Source organism: Eutrema salsugineum, unplaced genomic scaffold (assembly GCF_000478725.1).
Source record: "Eutrema salsugineum unplaced genomic scaffold, Eutsalg1_0 scaffold_11, whole genome shotgun sequence".
Classification (NCBI taxonomy): Eukaryota; Viridiplantae; Streptophyta; class Magnoliopsida; order Brassicales; family Brassicaceae; genus Eutrema; species Eutrema salsugineum.
This window is the reverse complement of record NW_006256901.1, coordinates 2,531,245-2,549,700: the sequence shown is the minus strand read 5'-3', so window position 1 is coordinate 2,549,700 and position 18,456 is coordinate 2,531,245. Positions and strand designations below refer to the sequence as shown.

Sequence of the window (18,456 nt, the reverse complement as noted above, 5' to 3'; positions counted from 1 at the left end):
GTTTAATCGTATTTTTTTTTAATTTTCGTGACATTCCACCAGCACTACCGATGGGATGGTCCAATGTAGTCAATCTTAGCCGTTGGATTTGCTTACCAAGTCGCCTAATTCAAGCAGATTAATTTGTTCGGTCAGATCCAAAGGGAACCGACATCAAATTCCAATAACCGATTTAAAACCTACAACTATATAAGAAAATAAATATGTGATTAAAACAAAAATCCGAATAGATACCAAACCAAAGGTAAACATATTAGATCAGGTTTTACTTTACATGCCATAATTATAAACCAAAAAATCCTTAAACCAAAATTGGGATTTGAACATCGTTGTTACCTTAAGTGATGTTGCTTCATACGACACAGTTACAAAAAATAATAAGTGAGCTTATGATTTTAGACACTTAATTATACGGTATATGCGAAATTAGCAATTCCATATGTGGATAAAAGAAATAGTCAACTTTCATTTGATTTCGAGCCCTAAAACAAAGTCAAAACATCCTTAAGAAATCTAAAATATGTTGGCATGATACAAATTCTGAATTGAACGTAAAAAAAGGTATGAAATGAAAGACGACAAGTAATAAATCACACACATAATAGTATCTACGACTTAAAAATACATGAAGCGGGTAAAAGTACAAACTTAAATTTGACGTACAACATTCGTCAAAACATTCGATTTTGTAATAATAACCCTTCACCATCGCAAATATTTCATCATCACACACGCTTTAATAACCACCAAAAAAAAACCTTTTCTCAGCTCCAGAAACAAACCTACTTACTCTCGGGGAACTTGGCCTCATAAGTCTCTGTGGTCTGCAAAAACAAAGGAGGAAGAAGATTCGTTAACAGAGAACGAAATCAAACTGTCTGAAAGTGAGACAAGTCAATGTTACCATGTAAGTCGCTGTAATCATCTTTCCGGCAAACCATCTTCCATGGAGAGCACGTTGTGCTCCCATGGCTGCTTGCGCATTTTCAAATCGCAAGTATACAAAACCAACGCTGTTCCTGTTTTCGAGCAATAGATAATAAATGTCAGAGATCATTCTCCTCTTTTCCGAGTGTGCAAAATTAATGAAAGATCACTCACTTGTCAACAAAGATATGATTCAGATTTCCGAACTTGGAGCATTCTTCTTGAACATCTTCTTTGATGTCCAGGTCAAAATCTGGTTCAGTCTGCGTAACAGATACATGTATAAAGAAGAATTAACTTGAGTTACAAACTGTTAAAGAGACAAGAAATTGTTTTAGCAGATCACCACCAACCTCTGTAGATGGATCAAACATGTTTTTAAGCAATAGACATTCGCTTGGGACGCCAACAGGGTCGAGCGCGGCTGGCATATTTACACCGGGAACGTTCCCGACTCCAGCGAGTCCAGCAACAGGAGGAAAACCGCCTTGTACAAGAGGAGCCACCAATGGTGAGATTGTCGAGGCTGCACCGTGAATAGATCCAGCTGCAGTAAGGCCAGTGCTGCAGAGAAGATTGGAATGTTTTAGTGGAATGGAAATGAGGAAAGCAATCTACATAAACCGAAATAAGTAACAAGAGAGAGGGAGAAACCTTGATGCAGTTCCACTGCGATCGAGCTTCTGCATGAGAAGTGCGCGCGATTGTGCATTCAGAGACTGCAGTATTAAGTAACCAGGTTAGGCTACAAGAAAGAAAGCATTTACTGACAATGTTCGAAAAGTAATTCCATTTTCTTTTAGTCCACTATGGTCTTACGCATAGTAGCTATTTATTGTTATAGAGAACCAGATTTAGTAGTAAAATTGTCCACAAGTAACCCCCTTTTATTAAGTTGATTAAAACTATGTTCACTTTTTATCTATACAATCCTACATTATGCGTTTCCTATATCTATTCTGTGAAACAGATTCCTTGAGTTCTCCAGATAGATCCATGAACTATGTCCTCTTTTGGAAGTTATATTAACAAGAATAAGACAATACTAACCAGGCCCGCTCCATCATCATCATCCAGATCACCAGTGTTTTGCGATTGTCCAGCTTCTGGGACTTCAGTTTGATCTGTAACAGCTGACACCTAATGAAAGGTAAAACGGCATCATCAAGAGACATAATGTTCCGCTACATGCTGTTTAGAAGCCTTGACACAGATTCAAGATGGTTTGGTTTACTAAAGATATCCGCCAAATCAATCTACATGCAGGTGTCATGGCTCATAAAATTTTCCTTAGAAGATGCAAAAACTAACACCACTAAACGCAGAGAACATGAATGATGAATGTCTATTTGGTAGTTATATCATAATCTACCCACATAGAAAGGATCCTTGTTTCGTAGAATCAATAAGATACTTCATACAGCTAAAGCTCTCTATGGCCTTCCGGATTGATATCAGATATGAAATAACGAAAATAAGTTCAACCACTACCTTGATTGCACGATTTGCAATCTCCAACTGCCCATTCAGATTCAGTGCATTCCTAGCATCCTCCAGGCGAGCAAACTGTAAGGTTTAAAGAAAGATAAGATTTCTATTAATCACAAAAGCACATCACAAGAAGTCAATACTGACATTGACTCAACCTACCTGAACAAAACCAAATCCTTTGCAATGGCCGGTTTCATCACGAGGTACTTGCACCAGCTCCACACTCCCAAATGGTTCAAAAACCTAGGAATGCCAAAAGGAAAGTATTATGATCCTGATAACTCAAGATGATCTGTGGTTTGTACAATACAGGAATATTCACTTCTGTTCTAACAATTCTCTGAATTAATCCATATCACACTTTCATTATCATAGCAGTTGGATAGTTAATTTCGAAAAACAATTAAAATTAAATAAGTGTCACACTATAACTTCTCATAGAAATAAAATAGCTTACCTTTCGCAGATCATCTTCTGACATGTTAACATGCAGGTTACCAACATAAAGACGTCTAGCTCCCCCAGAATAGGGGCCCAGCATCCCTCCAGCTCCAGCGGCAGCAGTTGTTGACTGAACAAGATTCTTCTCAGCTTCAGATGGTTTTACCATAACAGGCTGACCAAGAAGAGGCTGTCCAGATAGAGCAATAGCCATAGGGACTGACATTGTATCATAAAACTCCACATACCTGCAAGCAGGACCAACTTAGAAACTAGCAAACAGTACTGAAACAAGACGCATCATAACAATTACACTATTTATGTGCCCAGAAACTAATAGAAGATTATCAGTGTACCAAGTACCAACAATTGAGGATTCTTTAACATGAACAGAAACTTGTTCTCCGCACAAAAGTCTCAAAGAATCAAACTGTTTTAAACTCACCCGATTCCTCTCGAACGCCTGGAAATTCGATCCATAATTATCCGCACATCTCGTACCTAAAACCGTATTAGAACGCAATGTGTTAAAAAAATTTTTAACTGAACCAGAACAGAACAACATTTAGATGGCGACATGAAACCGGAAGAGAAGAGGACAAACCTTTCCAGCTCTGGAGAAGAACTCATACACATCCCTTTCAGTGGCCCTCAAAGCAATCTGTTGCACAGATATTCACAAACCATCAACTATTGATCAAGTTAAAATGTTACGAAGGAACCATAGCTATCACAGCAGGAATACCTGATAGGCAAAAACTGTCCTCTGGTCTCTTTCAGGATCAGCCTCAGGCTCTACCTTATCCTCTTTTTTATCTTTATGGCGTCTGCATAATAACAAACACGTGAGTTTGTTAACTTTTATAATAGATACCTTTTCAATCATATTTTCCAAGCTGTCCCAACATCTTTAGAACATGCCAGGGAAAACATATCAGAAGGCATCTTCTGATACGAAGCAATATATTAGTATTAGGACAATTTAAAACACAAAACTTTTCTCCGATAGACGTACACACGTGAAGCACGAGAAGGCCCTGCAGGGAACTATGCGAAGTCAACAAGTGATGAACAATAGCATAAATTTAAACTTAGAACTTCTTTCATTTATAATTTAGCACAGGACCAACCTGAAGTCTAACCAAAAACGTTTTACCTTCTATTACAATGATAATCTTAAACGGAACGAGCCCCATCAAGTTGTACAGAAGGCAATACCAATGGACCTAATAGCATTATGAACCTGTTAAAACTTATAGCTTACATCAAAGCTATTGTACCATAACCCAAAAAGCACAAAGGGGTTTCCAAATTCAAAGTCAATTCACGAAAACAGGAAGCCCGCATCATCAATTTTAGTCACAGATTCACCAATAACATACCATGAACAACTCTTCTTGAAAAAATGTTTGAGACTTAGGATCTAAAATGTGAACTAGCCTGCAAAACGCAGAGTACCAGAGACAATCACCAACTTGGATGTGTCCCTTCAACCCCAGGAAGTATGACACAATTTATGAAAACAAATCGGTATATTGATTGAATGCAGTATGCATGTATGAGAACAATAAATTAAAACAAACAGAGAAGGTGCACCTGCGATCTCTATCACGGTCCTTGGTATCTCTTTCCTTAGTTTCTATCTCCTGGCTCTTTTCTCTTTCCTGACTCCGATGTCTCTCTGACCGACTCTTGCTTCGCCGTGATCGATCTCTCTCCCGATCTTTATCATGGTCACGCCCTTTACTGTCTCGGTCCTTGTCCCTGTCCCTCTCTCTATCTTTCCCATTTCTTTCTTCTTTATCTCTATCCTTTTCGCGATCTCTATCTCCTCTCTCCTTGTCTCTGTGTTCCCGGCTACTTCTATGCCTATCCCTCTCTCTGTCTCTAGATCGTGAACGGTGGTGCGATCTCGACCGCTTAGAACGCCGACCGTCCTCGTCTTCGTCCCTCTTCTCATCACTCCTGTGCCTCGAGCTTCTACTCCGTTCTTTTACTTCAGGTTTTGCTTTCTCATCACCACCACCATTTCCAACTTCGTTCTCCAGGTGGGGATTCTCAACTGTCTTCTCTAGGTACTCATACTCATCAAAGTCCATACTAGGGAAGGTATCCTAGTCAAATAACTTCAATACCAGATCACTCTCACTCAATGCCTAGAATCTACAAAACTTATATCAAAAAGTAAAATTAGCACAAGCACAACTTCAACATCACTCCCAATGGAAAAATTACTCATACGGCGAGTGTCTAATATCGATTCCAAGCCCTAATTACTTGAAATTAGATCCATATCTACTACTAGGTTTCTCCTTGAAAGCAAATTGAAAATGAAAATTCCAGCATACGAGGATTTCCAGATTGAAACTGAAAACGAATTTAATAACTCGATGCTTACCTCTGGCAAAAAAAACGAAGAAGCGAAGAGAAAACGACGAACTGAGAGAAACTCGAAGCTGCTCTCAATCTGGAATCTCCCGCTCGCTCGAAATCTAGGGCAAAGAAGAATGGCTCTAAAGACGAAGCTTGTGAGGTGGTCGCTAACTCTCTATAGGTTACCACTTGCCAGATTCAGCCTAAACCCCTCTTTTGGGCCTTAGGCCCAATCCTCTTTTTTCAACGTATTTTACAATTTTTTCAAGTTTTCTTTTATTCTGTTAATTAAATTAAAATTACAAAAATAAATTAGATTCACACAGTCACACTGTTTCTAATCAATCTTCTCATTCATAGATTATTGAGAGTAGTGGCCAAACAAAATTTGAATGATTGTTACAAGTGTATGCAATGGACTATTTGTTACACATAAAGTAATGAGCCTCAAGAAGAGCATCACGGCAAATAATTGCAAGTTCTTCAAATGGGTAGTTTCTAGTTCTTTTTTGGGGTGCTGAAAATCCCATAACTTGAAGGACCACTAGATCTTCCAGGGCCCGTAGGTTGTTGATTAGGAGCTTCGTTTGGCAACCGGGTTTGTGGACGTGGTGGAGCCCGGGGTGGGTTTGGTGGCGGAGGTTCAAACCGTCCGGTAGGTTGTTGGTTTGGAGCTTGGTTTTGGAATCTAGGTGGAGGACCTTGCCGGTCTAGGTGGCGGTTTGGAGATGGCCCAGAGGGTTGCTGATTTGGAGCTTGGTCAGGGAACCGAGGCCGTAAAGGACTTGGAGCCTGGTTTGGATACTGAGGATCAAACCGGCCACTAGGTTGCTGATTTGGAGCTTGGTCTGGGAACCGAGACCGTGGTGGATTTGGCGCCTGGTTTGGATACTGAGGATCAAACCGGCCACTAGGTTGCTGATTTGGAGCTTGGTCTGGGAACCGAGACCGTGGTGGATTTGGTGCCTGGTTTGGAAACTGAGGATCAAACCGCCCAGTAGTTTGTTGGTTTGGAGGTTGATTTTGGAACCGAGGCCTTGGTTCACTTGGAGCCTGGTTTGGAGACTGAGGATCAAACCGGCCATTGGGTTGTTGATTTGAGAACCGAGGATGTTGTGGGGTTACAGGCTGGTTTGGAGACTGAGGTTCAAACCGGTTTGCATCTCTACCTCGTGAGAAGTCAGCGGTCGGTTCTCTATTTGCATACCTGTTAGGGACTTGAACTGGGTTGGCCTGCTTAGCAGGGAGGTCAGGTTCGACCGTCTCTAAATCAACCTCATCATCGACACTAGACACTCCGGTTTCCGAGCTGTCAGACTTTGCTGACTCATCTTTTATTCGAGCAGCAGTTTTTAAGTTCATTTCCTTCAACTTTATCGCTTTTCCTTTCTTGGGTGGTCCGAACTTGGCGTGTCTAACTACCACAACTGCGTTGCCTCTATCCGCTTCTGGCCCAAATTCCACAAGTGCATCTTCGATCTGTACCAATAAAAGTATAACAAGGATGGATGTTATACGGAGCCGAGGATTTAGACCAAAACAAAGACGAGAAAACTGGATAAGCGAGTAGAAGGAGAAGGTGTTATAGAACATAGAGAAGTAGGGACTTACATAACAAGTGAAGCGAGATAGTAACTCAAGCAGCTTCTCTGGTTCAAGCTCCTTCTTCTTGTCCTTGTCAGGAACTGCATGACACTGTTACACAAAACAGGGAAGAAAGAAAGATAAGTTGTTACTTTTTTCACCTCAAGTCAACTAATAAAAAGAAGCTACTTGGGGCTTTGATTATACTGCGGCATCATGAAACAACCATGTTTTCTAACATAAATATCTACACACACTCGAAAATAATCACTTCTTCACGAGTCCCCCTTAAAATGTCCATGAGAAACCAGTAATCATAAAAGAGATCAAGTCACCAAGAAATTACTACCTTGACACGATATCCACTTTCCATCAGTTTCAATGCTTGTTTTGCTTTAAACTGTAGGTCCTTTGCCTCCTGAATAGAAAAGAAAGTGATGCAAAAACGTCGTTGTAGTTTTTTCATTACCACACAAATGAGAAGAAGAAGAAACAGAGAGCGTTTCAAGAGAAAACATACAATTTTTGGAGTAAATCGAATTTCCTTGACCTCAGGTCGAATGGTTACTTCAGCGCGCTAGAACAAGGCAAAAACAATAAACCCAGGACAAATACAAATTATATTTTGAACAAAACAAACTGAAGAGTTTTAAGTATGAATGGCCCATATCACAGACCTTGGCCTTAGCACGCTCCTTTCCTGCTTGAGCTTTTTTGTACTTCTCATGCGAGTAGTCTACAATTTTACACACTGGTGGGTTAGCATCTCTCTGGACCTACAAGACAACAGCAAGAAGAAAAAAAGGAGACACACATGGAGTAAGAACATTTTACAAGGATACAAATTGGGAAACATGCAAATCACAGATACATGTTAACAAAGATCTCCAGTTCAAATCATCAGAAACAGCTTCTAGAATAATTAATATTTTAATTAACAAGTTACCTCAACTAAGTCCTGCTTGAGCTCCTTAGCCCGTCTAAGGGCTTCCCTCAGCGATACAACACAGTGTCCTGCATAACGACTAAACAATATGACACGTTCCTCATTATCAGAATCTCCGAAACTCCACTTACTTTTTTCTTCATTTCCTTATGTGTTCTAAAGCTGTACTTTGAAATTCTCACAGATGTCACCCACTTCGTTAGTTAGCTCAACATGAACAACGAAATTTTAACTGACTCCATTTATAGATACTACCAAAAGGAATTTACTAACAAAACCATGTATTCAGATATTTCGTCTTTAGCTTTTTCGTTATCTGGTACATAAAAAGGTGAAGATTAAATTACCTTCCTCGGAAACCAATCTGACAGTGTCGCCAGTAATCTTCTCATTGAGACGTGGACCATCAGATTCAACTCCCTCTTCCTTCTTCCTTGCCTGGAACAACATAATTAGGGAACAAGGCCATAGGATATAGATATACTGCAACATAATCGCTCTCTAAGCCAAAACGTTGTTCACTGACTTCAATTTGCCAAAAATAGCCGGAAGTAAACAAATTCTAAACACATAAAATCCAACACATGCCCTATAAACTGCAGTTACACTGTCTTTAGTAGACAAACTCCAAGACGCAATCACATAGATAAAAAAAAAAAAAACAAATCTTGTAGGGTCCCAGATAGTACATACAGTTCTCTTACGCATCATCAAATGCAATCTAAAATGCATCGACAATAGCAAATTGGGTGGGAAATTAACCAAATTACAACAAATTTGGAAAGACATAAATATATACAAATTGGAGAGACGAAGCTACGAATCAAGAAACGGCAGAGTGACCATAACAACATAGAAGAACACACTGCTGAGAAAAGAAAAAAAAATGTGTACCTGAGCTGAAGTGGCAAGGAACCTGACATTTTCGAAGACTTTAGAAGGTTTTCTACAGATATCTGAATTTGGGATGTCAAAAGAACACAACTTTGTCTGCTTCACGGCATGAGTGAGCGAAGTAGCAAGACAAACTTGACTGTAATTCCTGGTTAATTGGTTCGATGTGTACTTGAGGTAAGACCGACTGATCATACGCCAAAACGCCATAGAAAAAGGACACGAGATCCCACAATTGGAAATCAGAATTGAGATTTCAGGAATACAATGGAAGCACGATTTAAGTAGAATCGAACAGAATTGTTTCAATACTGAAGAAGGAACGAAATAGAGGAGGCGAAGAGAAGGGAATAGTGTGGAAAATTTAGAGAATCAACAGAGATGAACGGAACTCTTCAATGGCGGATGCATCTCGTGAAGAAGAAGGCGGCCAAGAGGGAAAAGGGTTCAACGTCGGATCGTGGTTTTTTTTTGTTTGTCTATTTTTTTTCCCAAACACAAAAGCTATTGGGCTTCTGGGCTTCGAATAATTAGATTGTATTAACAATTTTCTAAGTCGAAAACAAAAAAAAAACAAACACACACACGTACACACATATTGGGAGCAAAAAATGTCTCTCTCGCCTACACGTTAAATTAACCAAAAAACAATTGCTTAAATTTAGTTATCATTCATCTTCAAGGTTTATAATTGATGTCTAACTCTAACTCCGATGTCTATGTACTACTCTAGGCTCCAAGTGTTCGAGAATGATGTTGGTACCCGATAAAACCAAATGCTAGTTGTTACAAATCTGATCTGAAAAATAAAACTATATACACAAAAAGCATGTCAAGTAAAACTGTATAGACATGAAGGTAGATTCTAATGCTTTCTTTCATAAGTAAACTACCTTACACATCCGCTATTTTTCCTTATTTGTTTGGTTATATATTGTTTCCACCATTTTACCTCAAACTATTTACTATCATGCATAAACATTTTTTTTGGGTGTGTCGTTACTAGCAGGAAAGTATGTATCATAAAACCTCCACGGGAGACATTTTATCGCAAACAGAGGAAGCAAACGAGTGGTGCCATAATTCGCCTACAGACATACTTTCCTACGCTTATCTTCGACTGGTGCCATAACCGACCGTTTTACGGTTTACTCATGTGTCTATCCCAATAATAACCATTATTGTGGTATCCAAAAATTAAGTCCATTCAGGTTCAGTTGATGAAAAAGTTTTATTAAGGAAAGTTATACTAACCACACTTATTTTGCCAAGATTGTAGAATATAGACTTTTTGTGTCCTGAGTTTGGTCAGCATTCTAGTTTGGTATGGTAAAAAAAAGAATATTAAAAAGAGTAGAACTTTTTTCTTGTTACCGTTTTTTACTCTAGAGGTTTTCTTTTACGACCTCATGTAGAGATTTTATGATACATCATACATAATTACATACTTTCTGATAAGAATTGTGTATTTGAATGATTATGAAATGAATGGAAAGTAAGAGTTCTTCCTCTTAATCTCTAACAAGCCTCAACAAACTTAACCAACTGAATAGAAGATATCTTAATGACTCATGACCCTTTCATATCACAAGGTTCTACTACATAATACGACTCAATTGTGACTTTTCTAAGTCAACTTGCCAGCTCACCAGAAAACCTCCACGGAAGACATTTTCTCAATAATTCGCCTTTTCTTATTCTTTCAGCCAGAATGATAAAAACCGTAAAATAATGAGACCTCTTTATAAAGTTTTTCCAGATCTCCATCTCCAAGGAAAGAAGTTTCGCTGCTGATCAGATCCAATTTATTGATCTGATCTATTGACTATTGTTACTATAAGCAAGAGAAAACACTTATAACAAAATTTAAAAGGAAATTAGTGATTCTGACAAGAAAATCCAAAGCAGGCAAAGAGATCGCGAAAGGCAAGAATCCAGACTTAGCTAGAAATTTTATTATCCCAAAAGTTCCTCTCTAAAAAAGATGAATTAATAAGGATAATGTAGAGGAAACAAACCAAACAAATAAAACTGGATTAAAACCAGAAACAAAATCAGACTAAGCCCAAAAAAACCCGGATTTGCCTGAGATCTGATATCAATAGAAAATTTATAGAAAAACTGAGAAAAAACTCACTCTCTCTCAAAGATGAAAATGAGAGAAGAGAGAACTCTGTATATGATTAATTATTATTAATTAAAAGTACAAAAGATAAGAAATGACTCTCATAAAAAGCCCATACAGAAACTTTTAAAAATTTAAACCCATCAAAAACCCAACTTAGCGTCCTCTTCCTTCTTCTCTGTCTTTTCCAAACTTTGCTGTGCTTTTTTGTCCAAAGAATCATATTCTTCTGCCCCTTCTCACACGAGTGAAATTTACCTTTTTGCCACAACAATCATGGCGGCGACGGCGGTCTGGCAGCCCCGAGACGATGGCCTCGCTGAGATCTGTGCTCTTCTCGAACAACAGATTTCTCCTTCCTCCGTCGTTGACAAGTCTCAGATTTGGAAGCAACTTCAGCACTTCTCTCAGTTCCCCGATTTCAACAACTATCTCGTCTTCATCCTCGTCCGCGCTGAGGTTTTTAGGAGATTTCTCTACTTTCTCTCCGTTTCCTGAGACTTTTTCTTTTGATTTCTGCCTCTTCTCCCTGTATTGACTCACTCTACTTGTCGTAGACGATGAGTCTTTGGAGCTCGGATCGTTGAATTTTCATTTTCCTATCAGATTCTGTTTGTTTTGTTGCTCAGCTTTATTGATTGCTTTGTTTTCTCGAGACTAGAACTTTGGTTTCGGTGTTCTGTGCCCTAGTGGATTTTTCTTTACTTTTGATCATTTTCTTCTTTGCTAGTAGTTTGTGTTTATCTTAGTACGACCTTTTTGATTCGATTTTTTTTTTTTGTTTCCTAATTGACTTCAAGTTTACTTGTATCCAAATGACGAAAATGTTGTGTGTAGAGAACTGATTTAGTTTCTTATTTAGTTGCATTTACATGCTGTAATCGAAGACAAGACTAGCCTGACGTTTTTTTATATTTCTGCTACTGTTTAATTAGGTCTTGCATTATATATGAACATATGTTTCCTAGCTGATGTGTACTGGTATGATGATCAGGGTAAGTCCGTTGAGATTCGTCAAGCTGCTGGATTGCTGCTGAAAAATAATTTGAAGGGTGCATATCCATCCATGGCTCAAGAAAACCAAAAATACATCAAGTCCGAGTTGCTGCCTTGTCTGGGAGCAGTGGACAGGCATATTCGGTCAACAGTTGGAACTATCCTCAGTGTTATTGTCCATATAGAGGGAGTTTCTGGATGGCCTGAGCTATTGCCAGCTCTTGTAACTTGTTTAGACAGTAATGACCTAAATCACATGGATGGCGCAATGGATGCATTGTCAAAGGTGTTTAGCAGCTACGAGTTTTCTTTCCTGTTTCTTATTCTTTTTGGTTCAACCTTCATTTATGAACCATAAGCCTGAATAATCCAAGTTCTGCTTGCTGGCTGTGATATCGTTGGAATTTTTTAAAAGTTTTTGTTATATCTACATGTCTTATCGATCAGATTTGTGAGGATATCCCTCATGTATTGGATTCAGAAGTTCCTGGTTTAGCAGAACGCCCTATCAACATTCTCCTGCCTAGGCTATTTCAGGTGCATATCTCATATTCGGAGACAAATTTTAAACTTGGTTGTAGCACTTGCTAGGTTCTAGTTTGATTTCTTTTCTTACTGTGAGATTTGTTGCATTGAGATTGATTAAATTCTTTTGTTTGATCAGTTTTTCCAGTCGCCCCATGCTTCACTGAGGAAGCTCGCCCTGGGTTCTGTGAACCAATATATCATAATAATGCCTGCTGTAAGTATTGGGAAGACTGGTTATAAAATTTCGTTTTATTTTAGTGGACTCTGATTCATTAGCGGCAGCAAATCCTTCTACATGGTATAAAGGACCATGGATTGTAACAATCTACGTCTTGCAGGCTTTGTACCATTCCATGGATAAGTACCTTCAGGGGTTGTTTGTCCTTGCCAATGATCCTGTAGCAGAAGTCAGAAAATTAGTACGTGTCTTATCTAAGCTTCTGTCAATTGTTTCTTAGTATCTTTTTACAAATATTTTTGTCAGTATACTGTGTGAGAGACTGTTTTCTTTATATGACTCATGATTCAGTCAGAATCCCATCTCATTTCGAAAGTTCTTATGCTTCTGTAATAATGGCTCTTTTTCTTCTGTTTAAAAGGTCTGCGCAGCATTTGTGCATCTCACGGAAGTCCTCCCCTCGTCCATAGAGGTATTTTTCATTGTGGTTTTAGTATACACATTATTTCAAATCTACTCTTAAGTGTCCCTTTTTATGGGGAACTTCTTATGTTTTGTTTTAGCTTCTCTTCTACCCTGCATCTTAGATTTCTCGGCTTCCCTTTTTGTCTATTTCAGCCGCATCTCAGAAATGTCATGGAATACATGCTACAAGTTAACAAAGACCCTGACGAAGAAGTGGCTCTCGAAGCATGTGAATTTTGGTAAAATTTTACCTCTATAGATGACGGTTTTATACCTGTTTTTCTCTTACGTTCTGCTGTTTTTATTCTTTTTTTGGCCTGGTTATTCCATCTTTGTCCTCATTTGTTCTCAAAGCTTTATTGTGGTCTGGCAGGTCTGCATACTGTGACGCTCAGTTGCCGCCAGAGAACCTAAAAGAGTTACTACCACGCCTAATTCCAGTATAGTGATACTTGTCCTTTTTCTTCTGTATATTTTTGGGCACTTAAACATTTACTCAGCAGGTGCAGTTTTAAATTTTCGTAAAATATATCTATTTTAGGTGTTGCTATCAAACATGGCCTATGCAGATGACGACGAGTCGCTTTTGGATGCAGAGGTTATTTTTCTGTTGAGATCATATGTTTTGTCACTTTTCTCAATATAATTGTCAATTTTAAATCGTTTGAAAGCTTTTTACTTGTGCAGGAAGATGAGTCTCAACCAGACAGAGATCAGGTACAGTTATTTTTTCTTGTGACTTTGATTTTTCTTAATTTCCTCTTCAATTTTCATTCATTTTGGCTCCCTTATAGGATTTGAAACCTCGTTTTCATACATCAAGACTTCATGGGTCAGAGGATTTTGATGACGATGTACGTGATCTACTTCTTTTTGTGTCATTTCATATCTGTATAGATGTTGCGTATGTGTGTAAAATACAAATATATTAATTCTATAGATTCCTATTTAATGACTGTCTCTGGCTACAGGATGATGACTCGTTTAACGTGTGGAATCTAAGAAAGTGCAGTGCAGCAGCTATTGACGTTCTCTCTAACGTATTTGGAGATGAAATCCTTCCAGCACTCATGCCCCTTATTCAGGTAAATGTTATTCCTCTCTGTCGTTGCCTCTCTAGAAATTAATACAATTAGCTAAACCCAGTTCTTCCAAGCTGCAGGCAAAATTATCAACTTCTGGTGATGACACCTGGAAAGAAAGGGAAGCTGCTGTTTTGACTCTTGGGGCTATTGCTGAAGGCTGCTTTAATGGTCTTTACCCTCACTTATCTGAGGCAAGTTCATTTCTGATCTACATCATTTCATATATATAATTTTCTCCGCTCATTTCAAGTACATCAATATGCTAGTGCCTTATTTCTGCAGATCGTAGCATTTCTCCTTCCTCTTTTAGATGATAAATTCCCTCTCATAAGAAGCATATCTTGCTGGACGCTTTCTCGATTTGGCAAGTATCTTATCCAGGTATGATTTGAAAAGGATATTGTGTGCTTCAACTGCTTTAAACGGTCGTTAGATGATTCATTGCTTTTATTTTCTAGGAAAGTGGCAATCCGAAGGGTTATGAACAGTTTGAGAAAGTTCTTATGGGTCTTCTCCGCAGACTCTTGGATTCAAACAAGCGGGTCCAGGAGGCTGCCTGTTCAGCTTTTGCAACTGTTGAAGAGGTACATATTGGCCTTGGAGTTTGATATCATTTATGGATGTTGGTTGACCATGTGAATTTTCCATGAACATGTAGGATGCTGCTGAAGAGTTAGTGCCGCACTTGGGAGTAATACTGCAGCATCTAATGTGCGCTTTTGGAAAGTATCAGGTTGTTAAATCCTTTTGAAGTTAACTATTTTGCCAGAATAAATGTCTATGGCGGCTATTATCTACTTCAAATAACTGATTCTATGTGTCTATCTAACATACAACCTTCATATCCCAGAGACGGAACTTAAGAATTGTTTATGATGCTATTGGAACACTGGCAGATTCGGTTAGAGAAGAGCTGAACAAGGTATAACGATTGGGTTTGTCCAAGGTTAATTTGTTCTTGTAAATAGTATTTTTTTTTATGATATACTTGTGCTAGTATAAATTTTGTTGCCTACTTAATATTCCTCCCTTATGCAGCCTGCTTATCTTGAGATTCTGATGCCTCCACTGGTTGCAAAGTGGCAACAACTCTCCAATTCAGATAAAGATCTATTTCCATTGCTGGAATGCTTCACATCCATTTCTCAGGTATGGGCTATTTGTCAAGGCCGTGGAATAGATGTAAAGTCTTGAATTTGTTGTACGAATGACACTAATACTAGTGATACTAATCAGTGAAGTTACCCAGGTTTTGGTAGTCTTAAGAACACTGAAAAAGTAACCTGGGATTGTTGGTCAGCTAAAAGTCCAAAACTTCTTGCATTCGATCAAAAGAGTAGTTAAGAAATTGTTACTAATAGTAGGAGATAACAGTTGTGAACGTCTGCAAGATCATCTTGACGAAATGTTAGACTGTTTGCAGCATGAACTGTCTTTGTCTAACAAATTTTGCTTCCATCTTTCAGGCTTTAGGTGTAGGGTTTGCTCCATTTGCTCAGCCTGTTTTCCAGAGATGCATTGATATCATTCAACAACAACAGCTGGCTAAGGTTCCATTCAGAATTGAGATTTCATATCATTGTAGAGTTAGAGCGATATTTTCCAGTGTTCTTTATTATACTGTCTCAGCTAGATAAGCATCACAGGCTGGCGCCTAGAAACAATTCTTCATATTTTACTGGGGCATGTTCATAATTATTGCACGCTTTTGTTTCTTGTTTGATTAAAGCTTGCTTGTGATGTTTGTAGGTTGATCCTGCTTCTGCTGGTGCTCAGTACGACAGAGAATTCATTGTTTGTGCTCTTGATTTGCTTTCTGGGCTTGCTGAAGGGCTTGGCAGTGGGATAGAGTCTCTGGTACTCCCTTTTCTTCATGTCTTGCTCGCACGGTTTCTATTCATAAGTTCTGATTCAGTGAACAACTCTTTTAGCTGCTTTGATCAATATTCTTGGTATAGTATGATAGAGTCAATTGTCACTACCGGATGTATTCTTACTTCATCGCTCTTATGCAGGTTTCACAAAGTAATCTAAGGGATCTGCTTCTCAAGTGCTGCATGGATGATGCTTCTGATGTCAGACAAAGTGCTTTTGCTCTCATGGGTGATCTTGCAAGAGTAAGCTGCATATTCTTTTGTACTTTAAATAGTTTCCTTTAGCAGAATTGAACAGCCGGGGAAGTCTTGCTCAAGAACAACCCGTAGTTATGTGCGATTATATGCTATAATTTTGATGCCTTTCTGCTAGATGTACTAGTGTAATAATGCCTTTTGGCTACCACTGACAGGTATATCCGGCCTATCTACAACCCCGCATGCTTGAGTTCCTTGAAATTGCCAGCCAGCAACTGGTTGGTACCCAAGTTTTACTCCGACTATACCAATTCTCTTCCTCTTTTGTATTGATCATATCTATGCTTTTTACAGAGTGCAAACCTCATTAGAGAAAACATTTCTGTCGCTAATAATGCTTGTTGGGCCATTGGAGAGTTAGCGGTCAAGGTAATACCAAAATACTTTTTCTCGCTATCGAAGCTTGCAGTTTATGGGTAAAGGCAGACTCGTGAATGACAGGAACTCAATGTTTCAGGTTCGTCAAGAAGTCTCACCAATTGTGACCAATGTTGTCTCTTCCCTAGGCTTGATTCTTCAGCATGGAGAGGTGACTCCAGCAGCCTATAACTTCAAAGTCTGTTAGCCATTTCTGAGTCTATCAATTCCTGTATCTGAAAACTATGCCGGATTTTATTTTCTTGTGAAGCAGGGTGTCAATAAGTCACTAGTTGAGAACAGTGCTATTACCCTCGGGAGACTAGCATGGATTCGTCCAGACCTCGTCGCACCTCACATGGAGCACTTCATGCAGCCATGGTGCCTGGCATTGTCAATGTTAGTGAACCTTTATGTTGCAAATGGAGCCTCTACACTCTCAGCTTCTGCTCCATAGAACAATTTGTGATTATACTTTTCTTTTCAGGGTACGTGATGACATTGAGAAAGAAGATGCATTTAGAGGCTTATGTGCAGTGGTATTGTCTCTCTACTCTCTTGCTTTGTGCCTGAAACATGAAAATCAAGTTTGATATTTACAAGTGCCTCCTCCATATATTCAGGTTAAAGTGAATCCATCAGGAGGTGTCAGCTCACTCGTTTTCATATGCAAAGCAATTGCAAGCTGGCATGTAAGTGAAAAGAAAACCAACTGTGATGACACTCCTAGCCAAGTTCAATCTCTTTACCGAGCTTTGAAATTGTTGGTTGACACACGAATGACAACTTTTTATCACAGGAAATAAGAAGCGAGGACGTCAATAACGAAGTTTCCCAAGTGCTGAACGGCTATAAACACGTAAGCTATGCTGAAATTTTAAGTTCAGCTTTTAATCATCCCAAGCACTCTCGCCTAATCTCTTGTGTCTTTGAATTCATCTTTCTGGGTTCAGATGCTGGGAAACTCATGGGCGGAATGCTTGTCTGCTTTGGAACCTCCCGTAAAAGAAAGGCTTGCCAGATATCAAGTGTAATATTGATTTCTACACCGGTTAGTCTCAAATTTGAGAGAGATGTGCTCTATCTTTAATTCATTGCAAACAACAAATAGATTCAGTGAGTTTGAGCAGAAGGCGCTTGAGACATCATTTTTTTGCAAGATTAAATGAAGAGCAAAAAGGTCACAAGAGAAGAGAGAAAACAGTACAGAGTTTGTGTGTGGGCTCTTCAGATAACAATGGTTGGAAATTTTTACTTACTGTCTTTTTTTTGTTTTCTTTCTCTATTTCTACATCGATTCTTCGTCCTTTTTCTTTCACGGGCAAACATTGTATGGTGGTTTGAGCAGTTTTGGTAATATGTCTGAACCGAAAGAACTAAGGAAGTTTAAGATTCAACTTGTGTGTGAACTATTGGACCTGTGGATACCAATAAGAAGAAAAAATGTGACTGGGATTTTGTGTATTTTCTCTTGCCATCATTCTCTTTTTTCTTGTTTCACTTATTTCTATTATGTCAAATATTGATTACAGTGGTTCTCAGTTGCAGTTTGTCGAGTATGATCTCTAGTTTTCTTAAACATTCTCAAAAGCTCTAAGAATTGTAGAAGATTTTTAAAAATAGTTTACCACAGAGATTCGAAACTTTTTCATCTAGAGTTTGTTTTTTTCAGGATTATTAGTGCTAATGGCAAACACGTCATCTCATCGTACCATTCAAGTTTTCTATTCGAAGATTATTTGGAATGTATATATAATTATACAAAAATAAATAGATAAATTAGAAACCAAAAATTCAAAACTCTCTCAATCGTTTCAATAGAACCAGCCCAAAGTCATAATTGGCTGTGACACTAATTAAGTGGCATTCGTATCGAAATAGTTCAAAATGCGTAGAGTTTTGGTTCAAGATCAGCGTACCATCAAATGTCAAGC

The 18,456-nt window shown here is 38.6% G+C and overlaps 3 protein-coding genes across 12 annotated transcripts; 1 reads left to right on the top strand and 2 right to left on the bottom strand.

Annotated features, from left to right (window-relative positions):
- Positions 1-489: 489 nt before the first annotated feature.
- On the bottom strand, positions 490-5,442 carry LOC18026005 (RNA-binding protein 39). Of its 7 annotated transcripts, none has more exons than XM_024160660.1 (17): positions 5,258-5,442; positions 4,456-5,022; positions 4,242-4,299; positions 3,990-4,085; positions 3,875-3,906; positions 3,605-3,686; positions 3,464-3,520; positions 3,305-3,360; positions 2,876-3,107; positions 2,578-2,661; positions 2,419-2,493; positions 1,978-2,067; positions 1,582-1,646; positions 1,281-1,491; positions 1,102-1,190; positions 905-1,019; positions 490-824 (listed from the first exon to the last, which is right to left on the bottom strand). In XM_024160660.1, exons 2-17 carry the CDS (start codon positions 4,956-4,958, stop codon positions 783-785), a joined length of 1,887 nt encoding a protein of 628 aa, XP_024016428.1. In that variant the 5' UTR covers positions 4,959-5,022; positions 5,258-5,442; the 3' UTR covers positions 490-782. The 7 variants fall into 7 exon arrangements, with proteins under 7 accessions (XP_024016428.1, XP_024016430.1, XP_024016429.1 ...); XM_024160662.1 differs by having other exon boundaries at positions 3,875-3,896; positions 4,016-4,085; XM_024160661.1 differs by having other exon boundaries at positions 4,456-5,030; positions 5,258-5,396.
- A 138-nt stretch (positions 5,443-5,580) lies between these two features.
- Positions 5,581-9,122, bottom strand: LOC18026004 (translation initiation factor IF3-1, mitochondrial). The gene is made up of 8 exons (XM_006409306.2): positions 8,657-9,122; positions 8,110-8,200; positions 7,763-7,830; positions 7,494-7,592; positions 7,337-7,393; positions 7,166-7,234; positions 6,844-6,927; positions 5,581-6,711 (listed from the first exon to the last, which is right to left on the bottom strand). Exons 1-8 carry the CDS (start codon positions 8,864-8,866, stop codon positions 5,731-5,733), a joined length of 1,659 nt encoding a protein of 552 aa, XP_006409369.1. The 5' UTR covers positions 8,867-9,122; the 3' UTR covers positions 5,581-5,730.
- Positions 9,123-10,962: 1,840 nt separating this feature from the next.
- On the top strand, positions 10,963-17,991 carry LOC18026003 (transportin-1). Of its 4 annotated transcripts, none has more exons than XM_024160411.1 (30): positions 10,963-11,240; positions 11,776-12,063; positions 12,225-12,314; positions 12,442-12,519; positions 12,644-12,724; positions 12,905-12,955; positions 13,102-13,187; positions 13,322-13,388; positions 13,490-13,546; positions 13,636-13,665; positions 13,743-13,802; positions 13,920-14,033; positions 14,111-14,224; positions 14,316-14,414; positions 14,492-14,617; positions 14,692-14,766; positions 14,884-14,955; positions 15,072-15,182; positions 15,500-15,583; positions 15,783-15,890; positions 16,049-16,150; positions 16,321-16,383; positions 16,460-16,534; positions 16,623-16,694; positions 16,794-16,921; positions 17,010-17,061; positions 17,146-17,214; positions 17,322-17,381; positions 17,476-17,573; positions 17,683-17,991. In XM_024160411.1, exons 1-29 carry the CDS (start codon positions 11,058-11,060, stop codon positions 17,554-17,556), a joined length of 2,676 nt encoding a protein of 891 aa, XP_024016179.1. In that variant the 5' UTR covers positions 10,963-11,057; the 3' UTR covers positions 17,557-17,573; positions 17,683-17,991. The 4 variants fall into 4 exon arrangements, with proteins under 4 accessions (XP_024016179.1, XP_024016178.1, XP_006409368.1 ...); XM_006409305.2 differs by having other exon boundaries at positions 10,964-11,240; positions 16,797-16,921; XM_024160410.1 differs by having other exon boundaries at positions 17,476-17,976.
- The last annotated feature ends 465 nt before the right edge of the window (positions 17,992-18,456 follow it).